This window comes from Platalea leucorodia (assembly GCF_965183815.1).
Source record: "Platalea leucorodia genome assembly, chromosome: 4".
NCBI lineage: Eukaryota > Metazoa > Chordata > Aves > Pelecaniformes > Threskiornithidae > Platalea > Platalea leucorodia.
In genome coordinates, this window is record NC_138826.1 from 63,884,680 (window position 1) to 63,905,321 (window position 20,642).

Below are 20,642 nucleotides of genomic sequence, written 5' to 3' on the forward strand. Positions count from 1 at the left end.
ATCTAGAGAAAAAGCAAGATGATGCAAGAGGATGTGCTTGGAGTCATGTATAATTTGAGTATGACCCACTTCTGTAATAGAATTAAATAGTCTGAAATAAGATGCATAAAATGAACTAGCCTTAGTAAAGCTTAAGAGCACAATTCCAAATGGAGAAACTCTCAAAAAGAGAAACTCTCCCACCTTGCAGGATAAAAGTCATACTGACAATACTGAAATGAAACTACAACAGACAGTGTGACTCTGGGTACAGGAGGCTATGCAATAGTACCATCATGAAAAATGAGGTCAACAATACTAAACATCATTTGCATTATCCATCTGGCTCTGCAGAAGATGAGGGACTGAAAAAAAAATCCTACTGTGGTCAGGCAAATGCTGTCAATCAAGATAAGGAATCCAAGTGCAAATTCGACAATAAATACAGAAAATTATGCAAAAGAACTTCGGAAGCCATAAGAGACCTGTGATTGCTGTTGATACAGATACATTTGGAGTAAACAGAAAAGATGGATTATTAATAATTTTTAACTTGTTACAAAACACGCTGAATAACAGTGTAAAGCACACTCTAAATCACAGTTTGCATGTCCTGGATTCCAGATGAGCTAATACCAGATAACAGCCTGCCTTTCACAAATGACTTATTTCAGCAATTTGCTTGAGAAATTAGATCAAGTGCACTAAAGCAAGTCCTTATTAGGCACTGCCACATGGGCTAGCAAGAAGACTGTTCAGTAAATATAATAAAGAACCAGAGGTCCAAGGAAACCACGTCTGGTCTTGTTAGATTATCACAGCACACTTCTCAGTGCTCCACTGAGATTTCCTGTTCAAAAACTTATGGGCAATAAGGGACAAAACCCATAGATATGGTAAGCCAGGAATGTTTAAGCATTACAGAAGTGCTATTTCTCTAGAAATTAAAACAGAGGAAATGCTACAAACATAACCAAGACAAGCGGCATTGCAAATGGAAGGGAAAGTTAGATTTCAGGCTAAGCCTCTCGAAGCATTTTTCCCATTATTGGGCCAGAGAAAAAGTTAGGCAAAACCAAGAGGCACTCTGGCTCCATGCGTTTTGAGGACCAATAGGATGATATGGTGACAGCATTTACGTCATGACAGAAGTATTTCTATTCAGATACCATCCAGCAATAAAAAGGTTCAACTTAAAAGATTCATTGGCTGTAGAAGGCATGACTCGGTAACATATGACGCAGTATGACATTGATAGCTACTGACTTTTAGATTAGCTGGCTCTAGTTGTGTATTTTATTAACTGACTGCTTCAGTTTGTAGATGTTACTTTATGCGCATTTACTGTTGAAAGAAATCAGAAAAGGTATAGCAGCTGCCACTGACTTGTGCAAAACAAGAGAGTAACCTTTGTAACCCTGATCCACATGTCTATGCTGGAGCAGAAAATAAGTTTGATCTCCTCCCAACACATCTTTATCAAAAATATCACACATATTGACAGAATATGGCAGATAAAATAATCTGGTGCCTCTCATTTCAATTAGTTTCAGATTCCAGCTGCTGGATCTTGTTATTATTTTGTCTATGCAGTCAAAGAGCATGCTACTATCAGATGGCTTCTCCTTGCATAGGTACTTCCACACTGTGTTCAAGTCAATTATAAACCTTCTGTTAAACAGTTTCAAGCAATTGGCTTTTTGTGGCATGCTGTGTTTTTCTTGTTTTTCAGACCTTGAGTCATTCTTGTAGCTCTTTTTCTATGTCCTTCTTTAGTTTGGACACCAGATTAGGATGTCCAGAAATAGTTTTGCTTTGCCCAGAGATAACCCCCCCTCATGCTCTTATTGCATATTCCCATCAAAACTGACACGTTTAGCAGCCGCATTGCACTAAGAGCTCCTGTGCAGCTGGATGATCCCAGCAACCATGATCCCAGAGACCTTTTCAGAGCCGCTGCTTTCTGAGAGGCAGCCTCTCGTTCTGCGAGGATGACTGACACTTTTTGTTCCCAGTTGCATGACCTTGCATCTAGCTCCACTGAAACGCGTATTGTTTGAGCATACCAAAAGACGGCTTTGTAAGCTGTGAGTGACCCATCCCATTATGCATGGTTACACTGAGTCTTGTTTCACCTGAAAACTTTTATCAGCCATCTTTCAAATCACTGACAAACAAATAACATTAAGCCCATAAGTAATCTCTGCAGCTGCACTAGAAACTGTCCCATATATAGTGCTAATTTCCAATTAGCAACCAAGGCTTAGCTAGTTTCTAATAAATTTAAGTTCTCAGTATTTATTTAGTATAGTCTTAATGTTTTAATCTGAGTGTCGTGCTGTAGTAAGTTAAATACCACACAAATATCTGAGCATATTAGAGCAAAATAGCCCCCCGTGCAAACTAAGCTTTTATATACATAAGAAATACCAAGCTAATTTGGCTGACCGATTGCCCATAAAGTATTGACACCCACGACAAACCATTTACAGACATCCACGCATAGACCAGTGCGTGCTTGCACAAGCTACTAGCAGACTTCAAATGTGTTTGTGGGCACCGAGAGAGCTAATGTCTATGTCACCAGCACCAACAGCACTGGAACGTAAATATTTGTTACTCAAGCACTTAACTCCTCTTCTGGGACTACAGAAGCTTTCCTGTATTTCACACACTTAGCTGTGTCACAGCACAGTACAGATGAACAGGCAACTAAATGCACTGAAGTGATGATCTGCCTTGGGGGCAAAAACCCAGCCAAACAAAAACCACCAGCAGAGAAAAGAGGAGAGAACAGAAGTAGTGCTGTTCACTTTGAGACATTCACCCAGTGCTGTGTTTGGGATGTGACTCTCACACCCTTCATTTCAAGTAACTGTGTGCCATGGAACCTGCTGATGACAGAAAGTTGGATGGCACCTGTAGTAAGAAAGGCTAGAATATAACATGGGAAATGTTGGATGAGCTTGAGGGCTGGTGTAGTAGAAATGGGAAAAGCTCAAAAGCACAGAGTGCCAGAGCATGTACCTGGGGAGTAACAAACAGAACCTCTGGGAGGTCTTGGGGGATCATCCGTAGGAAATTACAAAGAAGGAGAAAGGCCTGGATGTGTTATCCAAATGAAGGATGACTGTGTGTCTCCAGTACAAAGCAGCATGAAAAAAGGCAAATACAACCACAAAATACTTCAGGCAAGGGATTTTCAGCAGAGAAAGGGAACCGTCACACCACTTATACAAGGCATTGATCAGACCTTGTTTGGGAATGGTCCTTCTCATCCATATTTGAGAAAGGCAAGTACAAACAAGAACGGTGGCAGAAAGGGCTGCTGGATTGATAACCAGTCTTACAGAGAAAAGTCTACAAGAAATAGCATATGTCAAGTGGGAAAAGGAAAACAGAGAATACCATTGCTCTTCATAGAGAGAAAGAAAACAGACACATCAACTAAAGGTTATATTTAACTCAAGAACAACTGATGAGGAATAAATATAGGTTAAAACTTTGAGCACGGTTTCTAGTTATCAAAGTGTCCCACTATGAAATACGATAGTGGTGGGAATAACATCTGCATAATCTTCAGATTTTTATTATTAAGTTTATGAAGCTTATTAATTTTAACGGTGACAGTGTTACTTGCAACGAGACAGAGCACTGGACTAAACAACTCCGAAGGCCATTTCCAGTCCTGTGACTTACGGACACTATTTTGTGATAGAAATAACATGTAAACTATGGTTGGGTTGTCCTTGATGTACACCAGAAGGAGCTTGCAATGAAACCAAGTCCAGATCACCTAAAACAACTCTGAAAACATGTTTTCAGTGATTTAGAAAAGGAGGGACACGTAGAAAGAGGGAACACGAGAACAACAAGGAAAACACATTTCTTTAACCACCAACATCCTTACCTCCCATGAGGAAGAGAAGCCCCGCCACATACTGCATAAGGCCTCGATCCCAACAGCACCCCAGCACCCCGATAATCCATCCAAAGAGGATGATGGCCACAGCCATGCCCATGAAGCCAGCTGTCATCCTGCGCAGATCTGCAGTGGGGAAGACAGAAAAACAACATGCGTGTGAACAGTGATAAATTAACATCATCAGAGGTTCACAACAGTCTTAATCCAAAATGCAAGGTCTCCAGTGTGTTTCGGCACTGGATGATTTGAGTAAGAACGATTCAGAAGGAGGACAATCCATAAATTAAGATACTAGCTTGGGCTGGGGAGAAAGAGCAGGTGACCACTTCACCACACAATGAAGTTCAGTGCAGATACACCTAAGTGACTTGTGACAATTTGCTCAGGAATTAGAAGCTGTAAAATGGCCTCAGTGCAACAGTGTGCCTAATAGCTCTAGTCTCTGGGTACTAGCACAACGTCTGTTTAAATCCTGCCTTTTCATCTCCATCCATTACTCCACTGCCTCCAATGGATGTACCTGCTGAAACTGATATGCAAAGCAGTCTCTATGCTTTCCTCCAGCACAGACGCGATGGGGGATTCACCTCGGTTCTGCCCTGCTGTGTGATCTTGGGCAAGTCACTGAGCCCCTCTGGGCCACAGCTTCCCATGTGTAAGCTGGGCCACCGTGCCTTGCTCTCCAGCGGTGGTGCGTGTGAAACTCGGCACCTCCAGGATGGCAGGGCACGCAGATATTCTGGTGTCAGAGATAATAAATGCATTGCAGATGCACAGCTGGGGCACAGGACATGTTATTGCCCTCTCTTGTATCTAGGTGGTGACCTTGTCAGATGATTTTCAGTGAGGATGTTTTTGAGTGCTCCAGGGAGCACTGAGAGTAGGAGGAGGGCAGGGGGCTGGAGTGAAGCATTTTGTCCTCTGCAAGTGGGAACTGAGTACTGCATCTGATAAGGGTGCATGGGGTTGACCTGTATTTATTTCATAAATAAAGGAAAAAAAAAAAGATCCCCAAGACCTAATGTAAGGAACCCTTAAATTAAGACCTGGCTATATCGCATATTTGCCTTCTGCAAAAAGGATGGGACTACTGGGATCTCTCCTCCAGCATGTGCCGGGAAAAAAAATCTTCTCAGCTGTTTTTGATGTGAAATCTGGGCAGGGAGACCACCTGGCAACTGAAATAGCAAGGACTATGAGAGCTAAAGAGCATCTTTACACCCTCAAATAATTGAACAGATGGGGGCATGTTCAATAACATTTGATTGTTCCCTGTCCCCCCTCACATACGCATAGAAAGTTTAAGCATTGATATGTCAAGAGTATATGTGCAGAGAAAATTCCAGCCAAGTCAGCTATCCAAACATTTGTTTCCTTCTTGAAACATTTTTTTTTTTTTTTTTTTTTTTGCATAGCAATGATTTCACTTTCTTTCAAGAAGCAGAATGCTTATGACAGGGGAAGGAAGATTTGAAAACTGTGAATCATCCACCAGTCTCTGTGGCAGCTTTTCTCCTTGGCTAGCCTTTGACTGTTTCTCAATTTCTGTTATTTTTTACCCTTTCCCCACAGTGGATGAGAAAGACCACCAATACCAGCAGTGCAGATTCAGGGAAATTTGTGAACAGTGATAAATGAGCATCATTAGAGATTTATAAAACTCCTTATCCAAAATGCTAAGTGTCCACAAGGTCTACAGGTGTGTTGGGACAGAATGATTTGATTCAGAGGAAGGCACTTCACTCAGGGCTATGTTCATTATAGCAATTCTTATGCAAGACTGAGTTGCAGAATGCAACCCCTCCCTTGAAACTATAACCTGTTCCTGTAGATTGTCACTGGTTTTGCAAGGAGTCCCTCTGACAACATAAAGATTACCAGGCCCTCAGCCTACCAGTGACCAGGGCCATTTTAACAACATACACATCTTAAAATTCATATTTTTGTCCTAGGTTTTGTGACTGTCCCACCAAAAAAACCAAACAAAAACTCCCCCCCCCAAAGTATTTAAATATGTTCAGAGAGGTCTGGTTCAGGAAAAAAATGCATTTCCTGCAGAAACTCGTACTTCCCACCGGCAGCACTAGTCTCTGTTCCTTGGGAATTTCTCAGTGTTTTCTAAAACAAGCAGTATACGTTAGTAAGCATCTTTGATGGCAGAGTGTCTTCCTACTTTTCAGTCCGTGAAGGCCTGGGCTTAATTTGAAAGACAGATAAAAACATAAAATGTTTACCGTTTCCTATGTCATCTTCAATAACAGCACAACACATCTCTCAGAAGCGCTGCGGAGCTGTCTGTGTCAGCTCTACAAAACTCTTCCATTTTAACTTGTGACTGCTGACTCTGGGTAACAGTACTTGCTCGTCCTAATGGAAACATACCCTAACAACCTGCTTTTAATGAGCTGAATTTAAATAGCTTTATTCAGCTGTAAGATGTCAGTAACTCCTCAGACCTACCCCCAGGACTAGCTGATGGAGCCAGTTTTCATAGGTCCCAGAGGGGATCACAAGCATCCCCACATCCTATATACCAAACTAAGGAATAGTTTTTGCCCCACTAAAATCAGTCCAACAGCATCTTCTCAGTGCTCCTCACCTGTCAGAGCCCACATGAAGCTGAGGTCAGTGCTGGGAACAAGTCTATTCAAAGTGATTCTTTTGTGGAAAAGTACTCAATGTATGTAACCGAACCATTACCCTCAGGTTATTTAGTGAGGAGAAGGCCAGGGAACAGGAGCCTATATTCTCAGGACACAAACCCCTATTAGTGGTACTTTTTATGATTACTTGACATGGAAAGGACAGCAGAAAAGCAAAGATTTGCATTGTGTACTCGAGGCAATATATAAATTCCTTCTGCTAATTTAGGAGCAAGGGATGCCATATAAATAAACAATAGCTCATCAGTACAAATTGATGAGGTTTTGTCTGAGTTTGATTGGCACTGATAAGACCTTTCCTGAATACATCCTGCAAAGGTAAAAAGGGTCATGCTTTGTCATGTAACACCACTTTATGACATTTGAGCACATCCTGGGTTTGCTTGTTTAAGTTTTCTGAAATTGCTGTTATTTATTTTTAGACTATGAAATGAATGGTTCTCTACAATCTTCCTTTCTTCAAAAACCTCTCTGAGTAACTACAGCATCTCAGGATCATGGCACAACAATCCCAATCAACTGAGGGAGTGACTATGCCAGCAAAATGCACTGTTGACTCTTATGCAGCCAAATTTGCATCAGGAACAGTGTGGGCAGCAGGACCAGGGAAGCGATCGTCCCCTTGTACTCGCCACTGGTGAGGCCGCACCTCGAGTACTGTGGTCAGTTTTGGGCCCCTCACTACAAGAAGGACATTGAGGTGCTGGAGCGTGTCCAGAGGAGGGCAACGAAGCTGGTGAAGGGTCTAGAGCACAAGTCTTGTGAGGAGCGGTTGAGGGAGCTGGGGTTGCTTAACCTGGAGAAAAGGAGGCTGAGGGGAGACCTTCTTGCTCTCTACAACTACACAAAAGGAGGTTGTAGTGATGTGGGGGTCGGTCTCTTCTGCCAAGGAACAAGCGATAGGACAAGAGGAAACGGCCTCAAGCTGCGCCACGGGAGGTTTAGGCTGGATACTAGGAAAAACTTCTTCACCGAAAAGGTAGTCAGGCATTGGAACAGGCTGCCCAGGGAAGTGGTTGAGTCTCCATCCCTGGAGGTATTTAAAAGACGGGTAGACGTGGTGCTCGAGGACATGGTTTAGTGGGGGACTTGGCAGTGATAGGTTAACGGTTGGACTCAATGATCTTAAGGGTCTTTTCCAACCTAAACAATTCTATGATTCTATTCTATGATTCTGGGATAAATAGGAGTTCCAACAGCAAACCTTATCTTAGCTCACTCATGTGCCCTGCTTAGCTCGTTCTACAGCTGATCCTCTCCTGGACACCCATCCCAAGTCCTCACACTGTAGCAAAGTGCACAGATTGCAGGGGTACTATGAATCCCCCTTCTCCACCATCTAGTAACCCAAATCTTTAGAAATGTAGCTACATGGTGCAAGTAAGGACGGTATTACATTGCTTGTTCTGTAAGACCTATAATACAGAAGCTGATGTTCAATGCCTTGCCTGTATGACCAGTAGTTTCAATGATTTACTATATGGACTTAGATACCACCATCACTTGTGGGTGAAAGTGCAGTAGTATTTTTCCACTCATGTTTTAGAGACACTGTCTTCATCCCGTTTTCTTTTTTTACATTAACAGACTAAAAGCTATGTGTGAATATCTTCCCCTTGGGAGTACTTTCCATGCCTAGCACTGCTATGGGTGCTGCTGCATGTAATAGGCAGGGAAGTCAATCCTGATTCATAAACAATGTGGATCATCAGGCAAGGAATACAGGCATCATGTTCATGTCGGCTGGAAACAACAAATTTCTTGAGTAATAACATTGGAGAAGGGACAGGGAATGAAGTAATCTAAGTCCCATGACTGAAACTGAAATGGTAAATTTCAAAGCCACAAGCTTCGTGAATCGTGATGAAAAGAGAAACATTAGCATTTTAGACAACCTCCTTAAAACAGAGACAGATTCTCATAAACGAACATGCGTTTCCTAAAAGCATTTTAGTCTTCCACTGGAGAATATTAACTCTAGGGGTTTTCTGAAGATAAAGGCAGGCAGAAGAGCTGATTAAGATCCATTTATTTCCAAGCAGCATGTGATGGAAGGTTCTCTCTGTCAGTTTGCAAGTGCCCCTGCCCTTCATTTCACCCTGATATCTGTCCATCTGTATTTGTTATGAGCAATAAAGTAATTCATGCTGGTTGTCACATCGTGGAAGAAGTTTCACACCCCAGCAGCTGCAAACATAACGTGTTCTGAATCAGCGTTGCTTCTTGAAAATTTCAATATGCCTTTTTGACTTCTGATGTTCTGTCCTCTTCCTTGAAATTGCAAGTCATCTTTCTAAAGCGAGGGCTTAGTCTTCCTGTTGATATTTCTCTATCTTCCTTTCCACAGAGGAGTTTAATAATACTTCCAAAATATTAGAGATTTCTTTCCTCACAACACATACAGGAAGGAAAATACGAGCCTCTTGTGAAAGATGGGGAAACCAGACAAGATGAGAATAGTCAGCCTGCCCATGGCTACGTGAAATGTTTGTGGAGGAGCGTATAATTGAATCTATATTATCGGGCTTTCTGGCCAGCCCTTTAACCACACGGCACTGCTTTTGCTTTCAGAACTGCTTGTTCTCAAGCATTTCTTACCAGATCAAACTACAGTGCTTGTTATCAGACCATCAGAAAGTGCAATACTGCTGCAAATAGTGTTTCAGATAGTCCATCCTACATCTCCTCCTTTCTTCTCCCAATAGAGAAAGGTCCATAGGGACTAAGGACCCTGAAGTCTGTATCCAGAATACCTAGAACAGCTTAAATGACATTCTGGGTATAGCACCATTCTTTCCTGAGATGTTCCAACAAAAGGGGAAACAGAAAAAGAAATTACAAATGCCTTTCTGTGCCTCTCTTGGACCAAATGTCAGAATAGAGTACTGGCACAAGCAGAAATAGACTGGGATAGCATAATTCTTTAGCATAATCCTTCATTGCAGGTCACTTTGATCCATATCCTCCTGCACTAGATTGATTCTCATTTGTCTTTACCACTGTGGGATTAAAAACATTTGTACTTGAAAAGAGTCTAAATCACTCCTTTTTCATCTTTTTCCAAACAAATTTATGTATTGGAAATTGCTCAAGAGCTGCACACAGCCCGAGAGCACAATTTACTGGATTTCACTAAGCTTTGTTTAAATGACTTCTCTTACAAACAATGAGCAGCACAGAGGCACCTTTCTCTGACATCATCCTTTCTGTTACCTCACCCCAAAGCTACAGGGGGGCAAGATGTAAAATTGGACAGATGTGTCTTTTACTGAATGCCAGCCCTAGCAGCTCCCAGCTACAATGAACAAGGGAGTATTAATGCGGGTGATTTTGAGTGGCATCTTCTGGCTCTCACAATTCTCTCCACACAGCTTAAGACTGTGTTTTGGATGAGGTTGGCAAGTAGAGGGTGAGGTTTTAATCTTTTATTTCCGCTTCAGGTATGGAAAGATAAGAAAAGAAATATGTATTAGTCTACCTGAGACTCAGTTAAAATCTCTGAGTGCCTTTTACTGAATTATGTGGCAACCCAGTCTTCAGTTTAAAGATTACTCTAACTCAATCACAATGAGTACAGTCCAATTCAACAAAAGTAACAGCGGATTATATTTATATGTAAGTACTCTGCACCAGAGAGTGACTCGGAAATACGCACGTCACAAACACATACGCTAAAACACAACCCTCTCAAAGCTGAGAAAAAGAGCAGCAGAAGGCCCTCACAAAAAGAGAAACTGGCACTTGGCAGGATTTAGGTGAGCTTTCGTATCACAAGAGGTGCAATGGTGTTTATCAGATACGTTCATAACTTTTCCTAAACCAGAAAATCCCCTCACCTTCTCTTGACTCGAGTTTGTTAGTTGTGTGATGAAGTGTTAAGTGTTTGGTTGCCAGCATGTATGAACTCGCCTATATGGAAATACTGGTAGGAAGCTTCACAAACTGGCTGTGGTTTGTGCTGGTCAACATGTCCCTCAGGATCGGGTATAGAAGAGACATCCTAACACACAATTTATTCTTGTCAGGACAGACCATCTGTCTGGATTTCCTCTGTCAGAGTTCTTATGTGTTCTTACTGTTATTTAAAACAGAAACAATCACAAAAGGAAGGTGCCAGCTGTACACTGATGGCACTTCAGCCTGCCTTCCTTCATAAGAAATCCCAGAACTTCAGAGCCAGGTGAGCAGCTCATCAGAGGAGGAATGAAGTCCTGTCTTCTACAAAGGCTGACACCTTCAGAGCTTCATGGTGACAAACAGCAAACTCCACATGACAGTGCAATTTCTTGTCTCTGGTGAACCTTCTCATAAAGCACCAGAGAGCAGGGAGGCGTCCCAGACCAGGTCACACACTGGTGTGTTACTGTCTGAAAGAAATTCCTCTAATATTTGGGAAAACTACAGGGGCCTAAGAAATTCTGCAGTGGCTGAAAGCTTCAATATCAAGTTCTGATTTTACTCTTGCCTTTTGCTCGTGTAGAGCAGAGAGGAGACAAAAGAGAACTCCTAGATAATAAGGGAGAGATTTAAGGAGGCAGTAGAATAGTAAGGAAACAAAGCGTGTTTAAATGCAGGGGGGAAAAGGCAAGAAAATTGTCTTGTGAGGCTGAAAAGATGGATTTGTCTTCAAGAGACTTTACGATATGGATATTAGAGAGGTCAATGCATAAAGGAGGCATTTGCACAGCAGAAATTTAACACATCGGATGCAGTTCTACTGTAGAAGGCAGAAAAATTATGTTAGGTTTTGGGAGAAAGATGGCTATGAATACCATCCCATACAAGGGTTCAGCCTTTTGCTCCAATCCTACTTTCCCTTCTGCTGAGAAAGAAACTTTGGCCAGAGAAGAAAAAGGATTTTTTTATTAACTGCTGTGTTGCTACTCGGCTCTGATTGACAGAAGGCTAGGAAGGAAACAAAAGCTTTGCCTTTACAACCCTCGATATAGTGGGCCAGAGTAGATGAGCCTATGCCAAAGCATTATTCCACCCCACTCTACTCCACTTTACCATACCCTATCCTACCCTACCCTACTCCAAGCCATGCCCTCCCCTTCTCTGATTCTGGAGAGGAGCTCTTTTTTCTCAGAAAGTACCTGAAGTTGATAATTTCTACTTATTCAGTGATGTTCAAGAACATATCTTGAAGAGTTTTTCTCTCTCCAGATTTACTATCTGGACTTTTAGCACTGCAATATATGATCATCTAGGAACATTTCCAAGCTTCAGTCCCAGCAGAGTACACTTGTAATTTACCCAGTCAACCCTTTCATCCCTCCTCTCACTCTCTCATTCCCCACAAAGAGGGAAGAAAGTCTGAGGCACCTGCATTTTTGGCCATCCTTCTTCATATTCATGACTTTAATCCTTCCTGCTCCTGCTAGGTGAGGCCACACAAAGCAAACATTTTGCAGTTGTAGCCATGCCAAGAGGCTTTTCGTTACATAGCTTTCACGGATTATGCAGGTGTTGAAGAATTTGAGGCACATGTAATAAAATGGCTTCTACTCAATTTCAATGTGAACTTTGGGACTTTATCAGAGCCATGTTTTTTTCATTTTTCTCCCTTCCTGTTCCCTTGAAGAACTCGGGGAGTACACACTTCTTTATGCTGGCCACCTCTTCCTTTAAGTGACCTCTCCTTTGAGCCACCACACCACAAGCACGATCTTGCTGGGGAGGAAGAACAACACAGTCCCTCAGCACCATGTTCGCCTGGCCAGCGGGATCATTCCTGGAGGATGTGAGGCACCACCTCCCTGCACCCAGCACCTCTAGCCCCGGCGAGAGTGGGAGAGGCCAGGTGGAAAGCCCAGCTTTCTAAATGGAACTTTTCCTGCATTTTCCAATGGTCTGGAAGAAAGCTGCGATGGACTCTGGGTTTCAGGGCAAAGGCGACACCCTTAATTGTAAAGTGCTTTCAGTGCTGGTGAGAAGCACTGCTCTGACCACTGAAGACCGAACTACTCCCTTTGTCCCCCTCACTAGGTACAGCGCAGAGGAGGAGATGCAGAGGAGGGCATCGGGGCAAGCTTCACCGCGCAGCCCTGCCAGGGTGTCACAGGCACCTAGAGATGCCTTGGGGGCAAGCGGTCGCTCCAGCACCCCTACCTGCAAGGGACTGAGCATCTAGAGCGAGGAGCTCAGTGAGCTCTGTTTTCCTGAAATCAGTGGGAGGGTTGGGTGCTCCAAAGCTTTCCGCTGAAAATCAGACTTTCTCCTGTCTCCCAGAGGTGCCGTGGAAGCCAGTTCACCGCTTTTTCTTCAGAGGCATTCAGATAATAATGATGTATAAGTACAGTAACAGTTGTGTGAAAATAATCTGGATACAGAAAGGCCTGTATCCTATTATATATAGTAATGACTTTATTGTCTAGTTTACAAAAGTCTCCTTCCACAGTGAGCAGACTCTGCCCTGTTGCACTCTCTTTTTATATACCAGCCACCATCACAGTATCTACATGTCCCCTAAATATATGGAAGTTTATTAAAATTTAATCTTCGGTTAGTATCTCTTGAACCACTTCTTGCAAAGGTGGCCAGGGCTCATCAGGGCCAGAAGGAAGCATAAGAAAAAACAGAAACACTTTTTCCTCCCTTTTTCTTCCAGTGAGGAGAGAAGAGAGGACAAAAACAGATGGAGAATGGAAGAGAGTGATGAGGAAAATTAAAGAAAAGTTTGTACTAAAGATGACAAATGGAGTGTGACAGGAAGCAAGAAACATAATTGTATGTAAAACCCCAGTATCAGGCAGTGTTAAGGGTCTTTTGTAAAACGCAGATTTACCGTAAGCTCCTCCTGAAGATAAATGAAGTTGGAGGTAGGCAGGAATGGAGCACAGGAGCAGCAGGAGAAGTAATACAGAAAGAGATTTGGTAATGCCTCCTCTGTTTTACCTTCTTCCCTCTGCATTTGACTTCCCTCCTCTGCTGCCCATCCCAGCGCAGCACCAAAGCCTTGCTCACATTCAGGAGCAACTAAAACGTTATCCTGAAGAGTTTTCTTCTCTTTCAACCCCTGCCCCAACCACTGGTGCAATATTACGCAGCACAAGCCTGAGAATACTCCCATCATAAAGCATTCAGAGCAGCAGGTTTGATAAATGGCTGGCATGAAAAAGGCTGGATGTGGAGGGACAGTATCTCTGCTTTATCAGTGCCCCAGCACTCTGCTCAAACACACTCATTCCACAGGCTCCAGCATTAAACATTTTAATTCAGTAACTCTGAAAGGTGTATTCTTGTTTTTAAAAAAGACCTTTTAATGCAAGTGAGGCTGGGCTGGGGGCTGGGAAGAGAGGAAGGAGGATGGGGGAGAAGGAGGGAGGAAGTATGGAAAGACATTTAAAGCTGTGAGAAAACACTCTCTCTTATGGAAAAATTTTGATTTTGAAGTTTACTCTTCTATTAACATTTAAATTGAAAGGCGTTTCTTCCAAGCTCCACATAGGAAACTAGAAAATCTGCATTTAAATAGATACCATTTAAAAGTGGGGAAAAACATATATCAGCATTGAATGCTTCTCCATTTGTCTGAAAAGAACTTCTCTTATAGATGATTATTAATTTTTTTTCTTTTTTCTTTGTGTGTGCTAAAAAGAGAAATTGGAAGTACATTAAAATTCTGCTTGGCACGAGAAGAAGGCGGGAGGATGGCTGCCTAATTGCCCAAAACCCAAGTTTTGAGCTCAGATATTCTGCAGGAGGGCCTCTGGAGCCTGCAGGAGGCAGTCCAGCCTGCTACCAGGGACGGGGCCAAGCGGGCCCTCTCCTGCCTGGTCCTGGTGCCACAGCGCCCGTGCCCGAGGGGCTGCACACTCCCACCGCAACGCCCACCTCACTGGGGATGGCACCAGGGCCCCCAGTCCCAGCTGGAGAATCAGGCTTTCCTCAGTTTTGTTAGACACCTCTGTGCTTTCAGGGCACCATCTAGAAAACAGGGACATGCACCTGACTGAAAACCACCTAAGCACGGCTCTTATGTGTGGTGTTGAGCAGGGTGTCATAGGAGGAGAGCTCACAACTGAGGAGTCAGTGGGGTTTTGGGAGGCTGTGCTCAGAGGGTTTGGAAAGAAGTCCTGGGGCAAAAGAAAATGTCCACAAGTTGATCCACGTTTCACATCATGCTCTCGTCGTGTGCGTTGGCGCCTGGGGCTCTGCACAAGTACATCACAATCCCAGAAACCTCATATGAGATTTGGATCTGGTGTTTTGCGCAGCGCTACCTCCTCTCCTGCAGCAAAAGCAGCAAGAATGAGAAAGAGCAAGAGCAGCCTCCTGAGTGGGGGAGAGCTGAAATCCCCAATGCATACACAGAGAGGTGGGAAGCTGGGAATGAATAAAGGCAATACCCCCACATCACACGCGTGTCCTTGCTACCTCCTTCCCTCACCTGCCCATCCCTGCCTCCTCTCTGCCTGAAGCGACCAACCTGAGGCTCAGCCTTGCCACATGCCAGGGTCGGCTTGCATACAGAGGGACAGGCAGGAGCATGGCGGGGAGCAGGGAAGTTCCTCCTTGTGAGAGAGGGGCCTCTCACCGGCTGTGGCTGCTGCGGAATCCCCAATTCTTGGTTCTTGTCGCGAGTGGTGAAATTAAATTTCACCTACGAGCAGCATTCAGGGAGCAACAAAGAGCCACCTGCGCGTGGTGCTTGCTCTAATTCCAGGGCACAATGGGCCTCCTCGCCACTGAAGAATCCCCAGGACAATCCGATTATTAATACTCATTCCTTTTTTCTCCGCCTCATTTTCAAGCTCATTCCTACAGAAAAGGTCAGACACATACTACCCCCAGCAGTACATTATCAGCCAGCTCAAGGGCCTTTTCTGCCATGTCAAAAAGGGAATAATCGGGAGTGAAGGAGGGTTAACGCCCCAGAGGCTCAGCTACGGAGTCTGGTGGCTTCCACCTTTAGGTCACTGGTCTGAATCTAGGTCAAGCTGGCGCTGGCTGTGAGCTACAGTCCAAAAGCCAAGCAGTGGTTCATATGAAATAGCAGCTTCATACAAACCCAAAGGACAAGTACCTACACTGTGCTTTAGCTCTTTCCAGAGAGTAACAGCACAGCATATTTAAATTTTTGGTAGGGTCTGGGCACTTCTGCTCCTCCTCCTGCCTTTCTAATGGATGGCTCCAGTGCTTTCAGCTGAACATTAGGTGGGTGGAAAAGCCGAAGGAAAAAAAGAGGCATGAGAAGGAGGGTTCAGTGATCCAGGTACTAGCAGAGAGTTTGTAAAGACACAGATACTACTCTCTGCTGTCTCACAGACTTCCATGGCCAGAAAGCCAGGCTTTCTGTGCCTCAGTTCTCATAAAGTGGGATAATCTCATTTCACCAGGTTGTTTCGAGGATTAGTACATTAAAGGCTGAGGTTAGTTCTCTACAATGATGGTACCAGAAGCCCTAAAAATGCCTTGGACAGATAAAAGCTTTGCAGTAGGATATGGGAATTTTTTTGAAGTGATGATTTTGAATACAATCTGATTAAATCTGAAAAAGCACAGAGATGTAAATAAGCAAAATGTATACAGGCACCTGTAAACTTGGGGAGAGCAACTGAACATCATGCCTATTTCTTGGGCCAAGCTGCAATCAGGGAACCAAGACCCAAAATCTCCCAGTTTGACACTGGGTTCCCATCAGACCCAGTTTTTGCAGCATGTTCCTATCTCTAGTCACTGGGTCGGTGAAGATGAACATCTCCTGTCACTCAACTCCTGAACAAATTTGGTGGCCAACTTGCTTTCATTGCCTCTCCATCTCCCCCTCCCAGCTTGCTGGGATCTCACAGCCTCATCCTTCCTAGGGTCTCTAGCTAATTTTTTTCCTATGCAGATGGCAACCGCTTTATGAAAATATATACGTGACAAGAAGCAACGTTTAGTAGAAGAAGCAGGTGCCTAGAAAATGGATTCCCATTTGTCCTTCCCTCCCCCTCTCCAAAACCCAATCATTTCTCTGTTAATAAGCTCGCTGACTCTAATGTGGCACTAACCTTTCACAATTGATGCCAGTGACATTTTGACAGTTCCACATATGGGCCTGCCGAAAGCAGAAGGAATATAAATTTGCAATTTGGTAAAAAGCTGGGTGAGCAGCCAAAGCAGCTTGGGGGAAGGAGGAGAAAACCACGAGCCAGCCAAACAAAAGCCCACTGCACAGATGTTACGCACAGCAAAAAGGAAAACACATCCACAGCTGGATGTACCCCAGCAAATACGTGCTTGGAAAAAAAGCCTTAGGCACCCATTAAGCCCAGTCCAGCCTGAGATGCCTCCCAACAGATTCTCCTCACGTGGCAAATTTAGGGAAAGTCTTTCCTAGCAGAAGGGAAATGGGACACAGCATTCAATCTGTGCAGACTATCTGGTTAACATCAGATGACACAGGACTCGGCAGCTGCTCTAACAAGGAATCTTCAATATTTCCGCCAATGTGATCAGCCGTAGGGAAACAACTATTTTCTAACACTGTTTTGTGGAGTGTGTTTGAATTTACTTTTCAAGGTAGCTCTGCACAAAATGTCACTGACAGTTCACAGATTGGCTCAGCTACTCGGCGTGTGTACCACACGCCATACATCTTCCCCAAATTACATCTGTATTGAATCCCACAATATTTGGCTGAAAACTAACTTCCAGAACAAGGTCCAAACATCACGTGACAAGATGAAGATAAGAAAAATGTTGCACTTAGCGGTTTGTTCAGGTGGTTAATTAACCCCCACTGTTAGACAGACACTCCTATTCTTTCATTTGGATATGTCTGGTTTCTGCTTCCAGGCACGGTTATTGCTACATGGTAAGGTAAGTTGAGCTCTAACAAACTCCAGAATCCTCCCTAAGCCAGGGTAGTGGGAGCCACTGGTCAGCAGCTGCTGATGGAGGTGGGCTGACACTGAAAGCACAACTTCAGAAAGCTGGGTCTTTGCACAGGCTGGAAACAGTAAGCCTGATGAAAAAGTCGGATTTACTATTTTTGAGACATTTTCCCTAAAGTGTTTTTGTGCTGAAGAAATAATAGTAGGGTAGTTGCTGGATCACTGTATTAACCACACTCGTGGAGAGTGTGAAGTCTAAGACCTTTCTGAAGCAATGTCACTTGATAGGCAGGGGACCGTCGCCAAGGCTGGACCATGCGTAGGTGTTTCATGCGACTGCAGGATACAGATGACTGCTTCCAGCATGACACTTGTAAGGGGTTATGCTTGATGGGATTGGGAGGATGATGGGGGTCAGAAGTGCAGGGTGTCCAGCAGCTGTGGCAGAGACCACGCTGGCTTTCACCATGGTATGCTTGATCTGAAGTCATTTACCTGTCAGACTTCAGGAAAGAGCATGAAGTTACTTCCAAAGCCCATATACCATACTTAGCTCTGACCGCTTCTGGCAACACTTCCTTCATCTAAAATAACTGGTAGGATCCAGCTTGGCATGTGAGACTACCTGGTCTCATCAAATAAAAAAAAGTGGGACTTAGTCATTATTTGGCAACAGCTCTTCAAGCAGGTAGGGTTTCCAGACACGACATGGGACAGAGCAAGTCCCTGCCTTGTTCTAGCAATGCTGGTAACACAGAATAGCCCATAGATGTTCATCCAAAGCCTTCTCTTCAAGTCAGCTCATTCCCAGTTTTGTAGAGGGCCTCTCTACCCCAGCGCCCAGTTCCCACTCCCCAGAGGGCCTCATTTGCTTCTCTGACTTCCCCAGCCGCTAAGGAGCTGTGCTGCTATTCACACTTTTTCAGGAAAGACTGCTACTTGCACAGGATCCCCTGATGGAAGCCACAGTGGAAGCACCAGTTAGCAGCAGATTTTTCTACGGCACACGTTAGCACTCCTGCTGCTGCTGCTATCGTTACAAAAGCCTACACCACACTGGTGCAACTGTGGGAGATTTTCTGAGAAATGACCGCACACTAGTGGAAGTTGGCCAGTTTAAACAGCCTCCACATGCTGACTGACAGGGTAGGAGGATGAAAAATCTTGCAGTTGTATGTGGTCTCGTAGGACCTGTTACCTTTTCAGGGAAAGCACCCCTCGATCTTTGCTAGGGAAAACAGTGAGTGCTGCTAATGCAGCAGAGTCCTGCAGGCAGCACTCTGCCTATAGCTCCAGTGTGCGACGGAGTGGTGTGAGGCCATGAGATGTGGCTTTCGGTCTCTGAAGGGACTGATGCTTTCATGGTAAACAGGACAGAAGGGCCCCAATCCCTAAGGATACCACTATATGTTCTACAAGATTATCTAAGGTCACCTAAAACCAACAAACAACTCCCTCAACACCACCAACAGACCCTGGTGGCATTCCTTCATACCATGTATTTTTCAACTGCCATCCCAAATGGTGGATTATTGTCACTGCCATATACCCACCACCCCAGAAACTGAAGTCCCTGTGCACAGAGTCTCTGAAGTCTGCAGGCTGCACAGCAACATGAGGACAAAGGCTGCTGGCTGACTTTACCCTACCTACCTCATCAGTCAGCCCAGAGCAGGGCTGATTGTGTGTTTGGAGACATGCAAGAAGAGAGACAGGGAAAGAGGTGACAGTTATAAATGTTTTGCAACCTGAATGTGACACTAATATATGTATGCAGTGCGTTCACAAAGTTAGGTATTTGTGCACAACCCTAATAAATACCGTGTTTGACAGCAGTTTCACAAAACCACTCAGTGGTCTAGAAGAACTTGCCATGAAACAGACTCTCGAGTTTTACTAAGAAAAAAGAAATATTCCTGTATTTAGTCAGATCCTGGACTTAGTGGAAATCTAGAGCAACTCCAATGAGCTCCATATAAAGTTTAATTACTCACAAGCACGTTGAAATGACCAGATAGCTAAGTGATCAAAACCTGCTCCATAAAACATGTGCTTGATCTCTGGGCCCCAGAATAGAGTTTTAGTAAGCTTCCAAGTCTAGAAATGCCAATATAGGATGCATGGCATTGTAACATCTCCACTCAAGGGACTTTTCTTTGTGGAAGGCGCAGCTATCCTGTTTCTTTCACTTGGTGATGGTCCAGTGGCTGCACTCAGAAGTCTGAAAGTTCACCATACTACATGGCTTTCTTTATGTGTTCACCTTAAAGGCTGAGTCTGTGGTACTCATGTAGATCAGAGATGTTTTTAACACAACTTGGAAGCTGACTGCCAAACTACCTAGACATTTTCCTCATGCTGCCCAGGTGCTGTAGTGCTGCATATGGAGACATTCACATATGTGCTGTAGGTGGTCCATTCCCCCTTGCACGGTACCAGAGCAGCCTGGAGGCTGCTCTCATTGATGCAGGGCTCAGCCATGGCCCCAGGATGGCAGCATGCAAGTCAGGACTGGCTGAGACCAAATTCTCCATTGAGCCAGATGCACCATCTCCTGCCCTTCATGACAAAAACTTCTTTAAGAACTAGAGGAAGACAAGGTCCTATGTTAAATCTACGTGATCAGCTCAGAAACAGTCTGGTTGGTGGTGGTGGGGAGCAAAGAGATGCCCACCAGGGCTGACCCCCTGCCCTTGGGAGCTGCTTTCAGCCAGGGTGACAGCCCTAGCCCCATGAGTGCTATGGCCTCGCCACATCACAGCCAGGCCTAGGCCTGGCCAGGGACACCCCAAATCCCAATCCAGACCCTGCTCCTGAGCCGACTTCCCGGTTGGCCGTCACACCCGCCTGGCCACTGTAGGCCTGCCTGGATGCTGTCCTCCTCAAGGGGCAGCCGGCCCCTGCGGCTCCCTGGCAACAGAGCACCCCAAAAGCACTGCAACAAAGTGCCTGTGTAGTTATCTACTCAATGCTGGTTTTCTACTGGTTTTGAGATGTTACAAAAGATGGAAATGTATCACTTTAAAAATGTCGATGTGCTCCATATAAAAAACCCAAAATGTCCCATATGGGCATTCTCTTATAATAAAACTTCTGACTTTTGATTTCAAACAGCATTTTTAAAAATTGCACTTACAGTAATAAGAAAAAGCAGAAAGGATTTGAAAGGGTTAAGTAAGACAATCAAAGCATCTCAATTCAGGCAAAATTCTCTTGGCTGTTCCAAAATAAATTGTTGTTCATTTTGCTGAA

At 44.2% G+C, this 20,642-nt stretch overlaps 1 protein-coding gene across 1 annotated transcript in view; it reads right to left on the minus strand.

Annotated features, from left to right (window-relative positions):
- TMEM178B (transmembrane protein 178B) overlaps positions 1–20,642 on the minus strand; it is a gene marked incomplete at both ends in the record, with an annotated part of 222,246 nt that overhangs the window by 16,023 nt on the left and 185,581 nt on the right. The window contains one exon of the mRNA XM_082308919.1: positions 3,890–4,027. Within this exon, the coding sequence (XP_082165045.1) occupies positions 3,890–4,027 (138 nt within the window). The remainder of the gene's footprint in view (positions 1–3,889; positions 4,028–20,642) is intronic.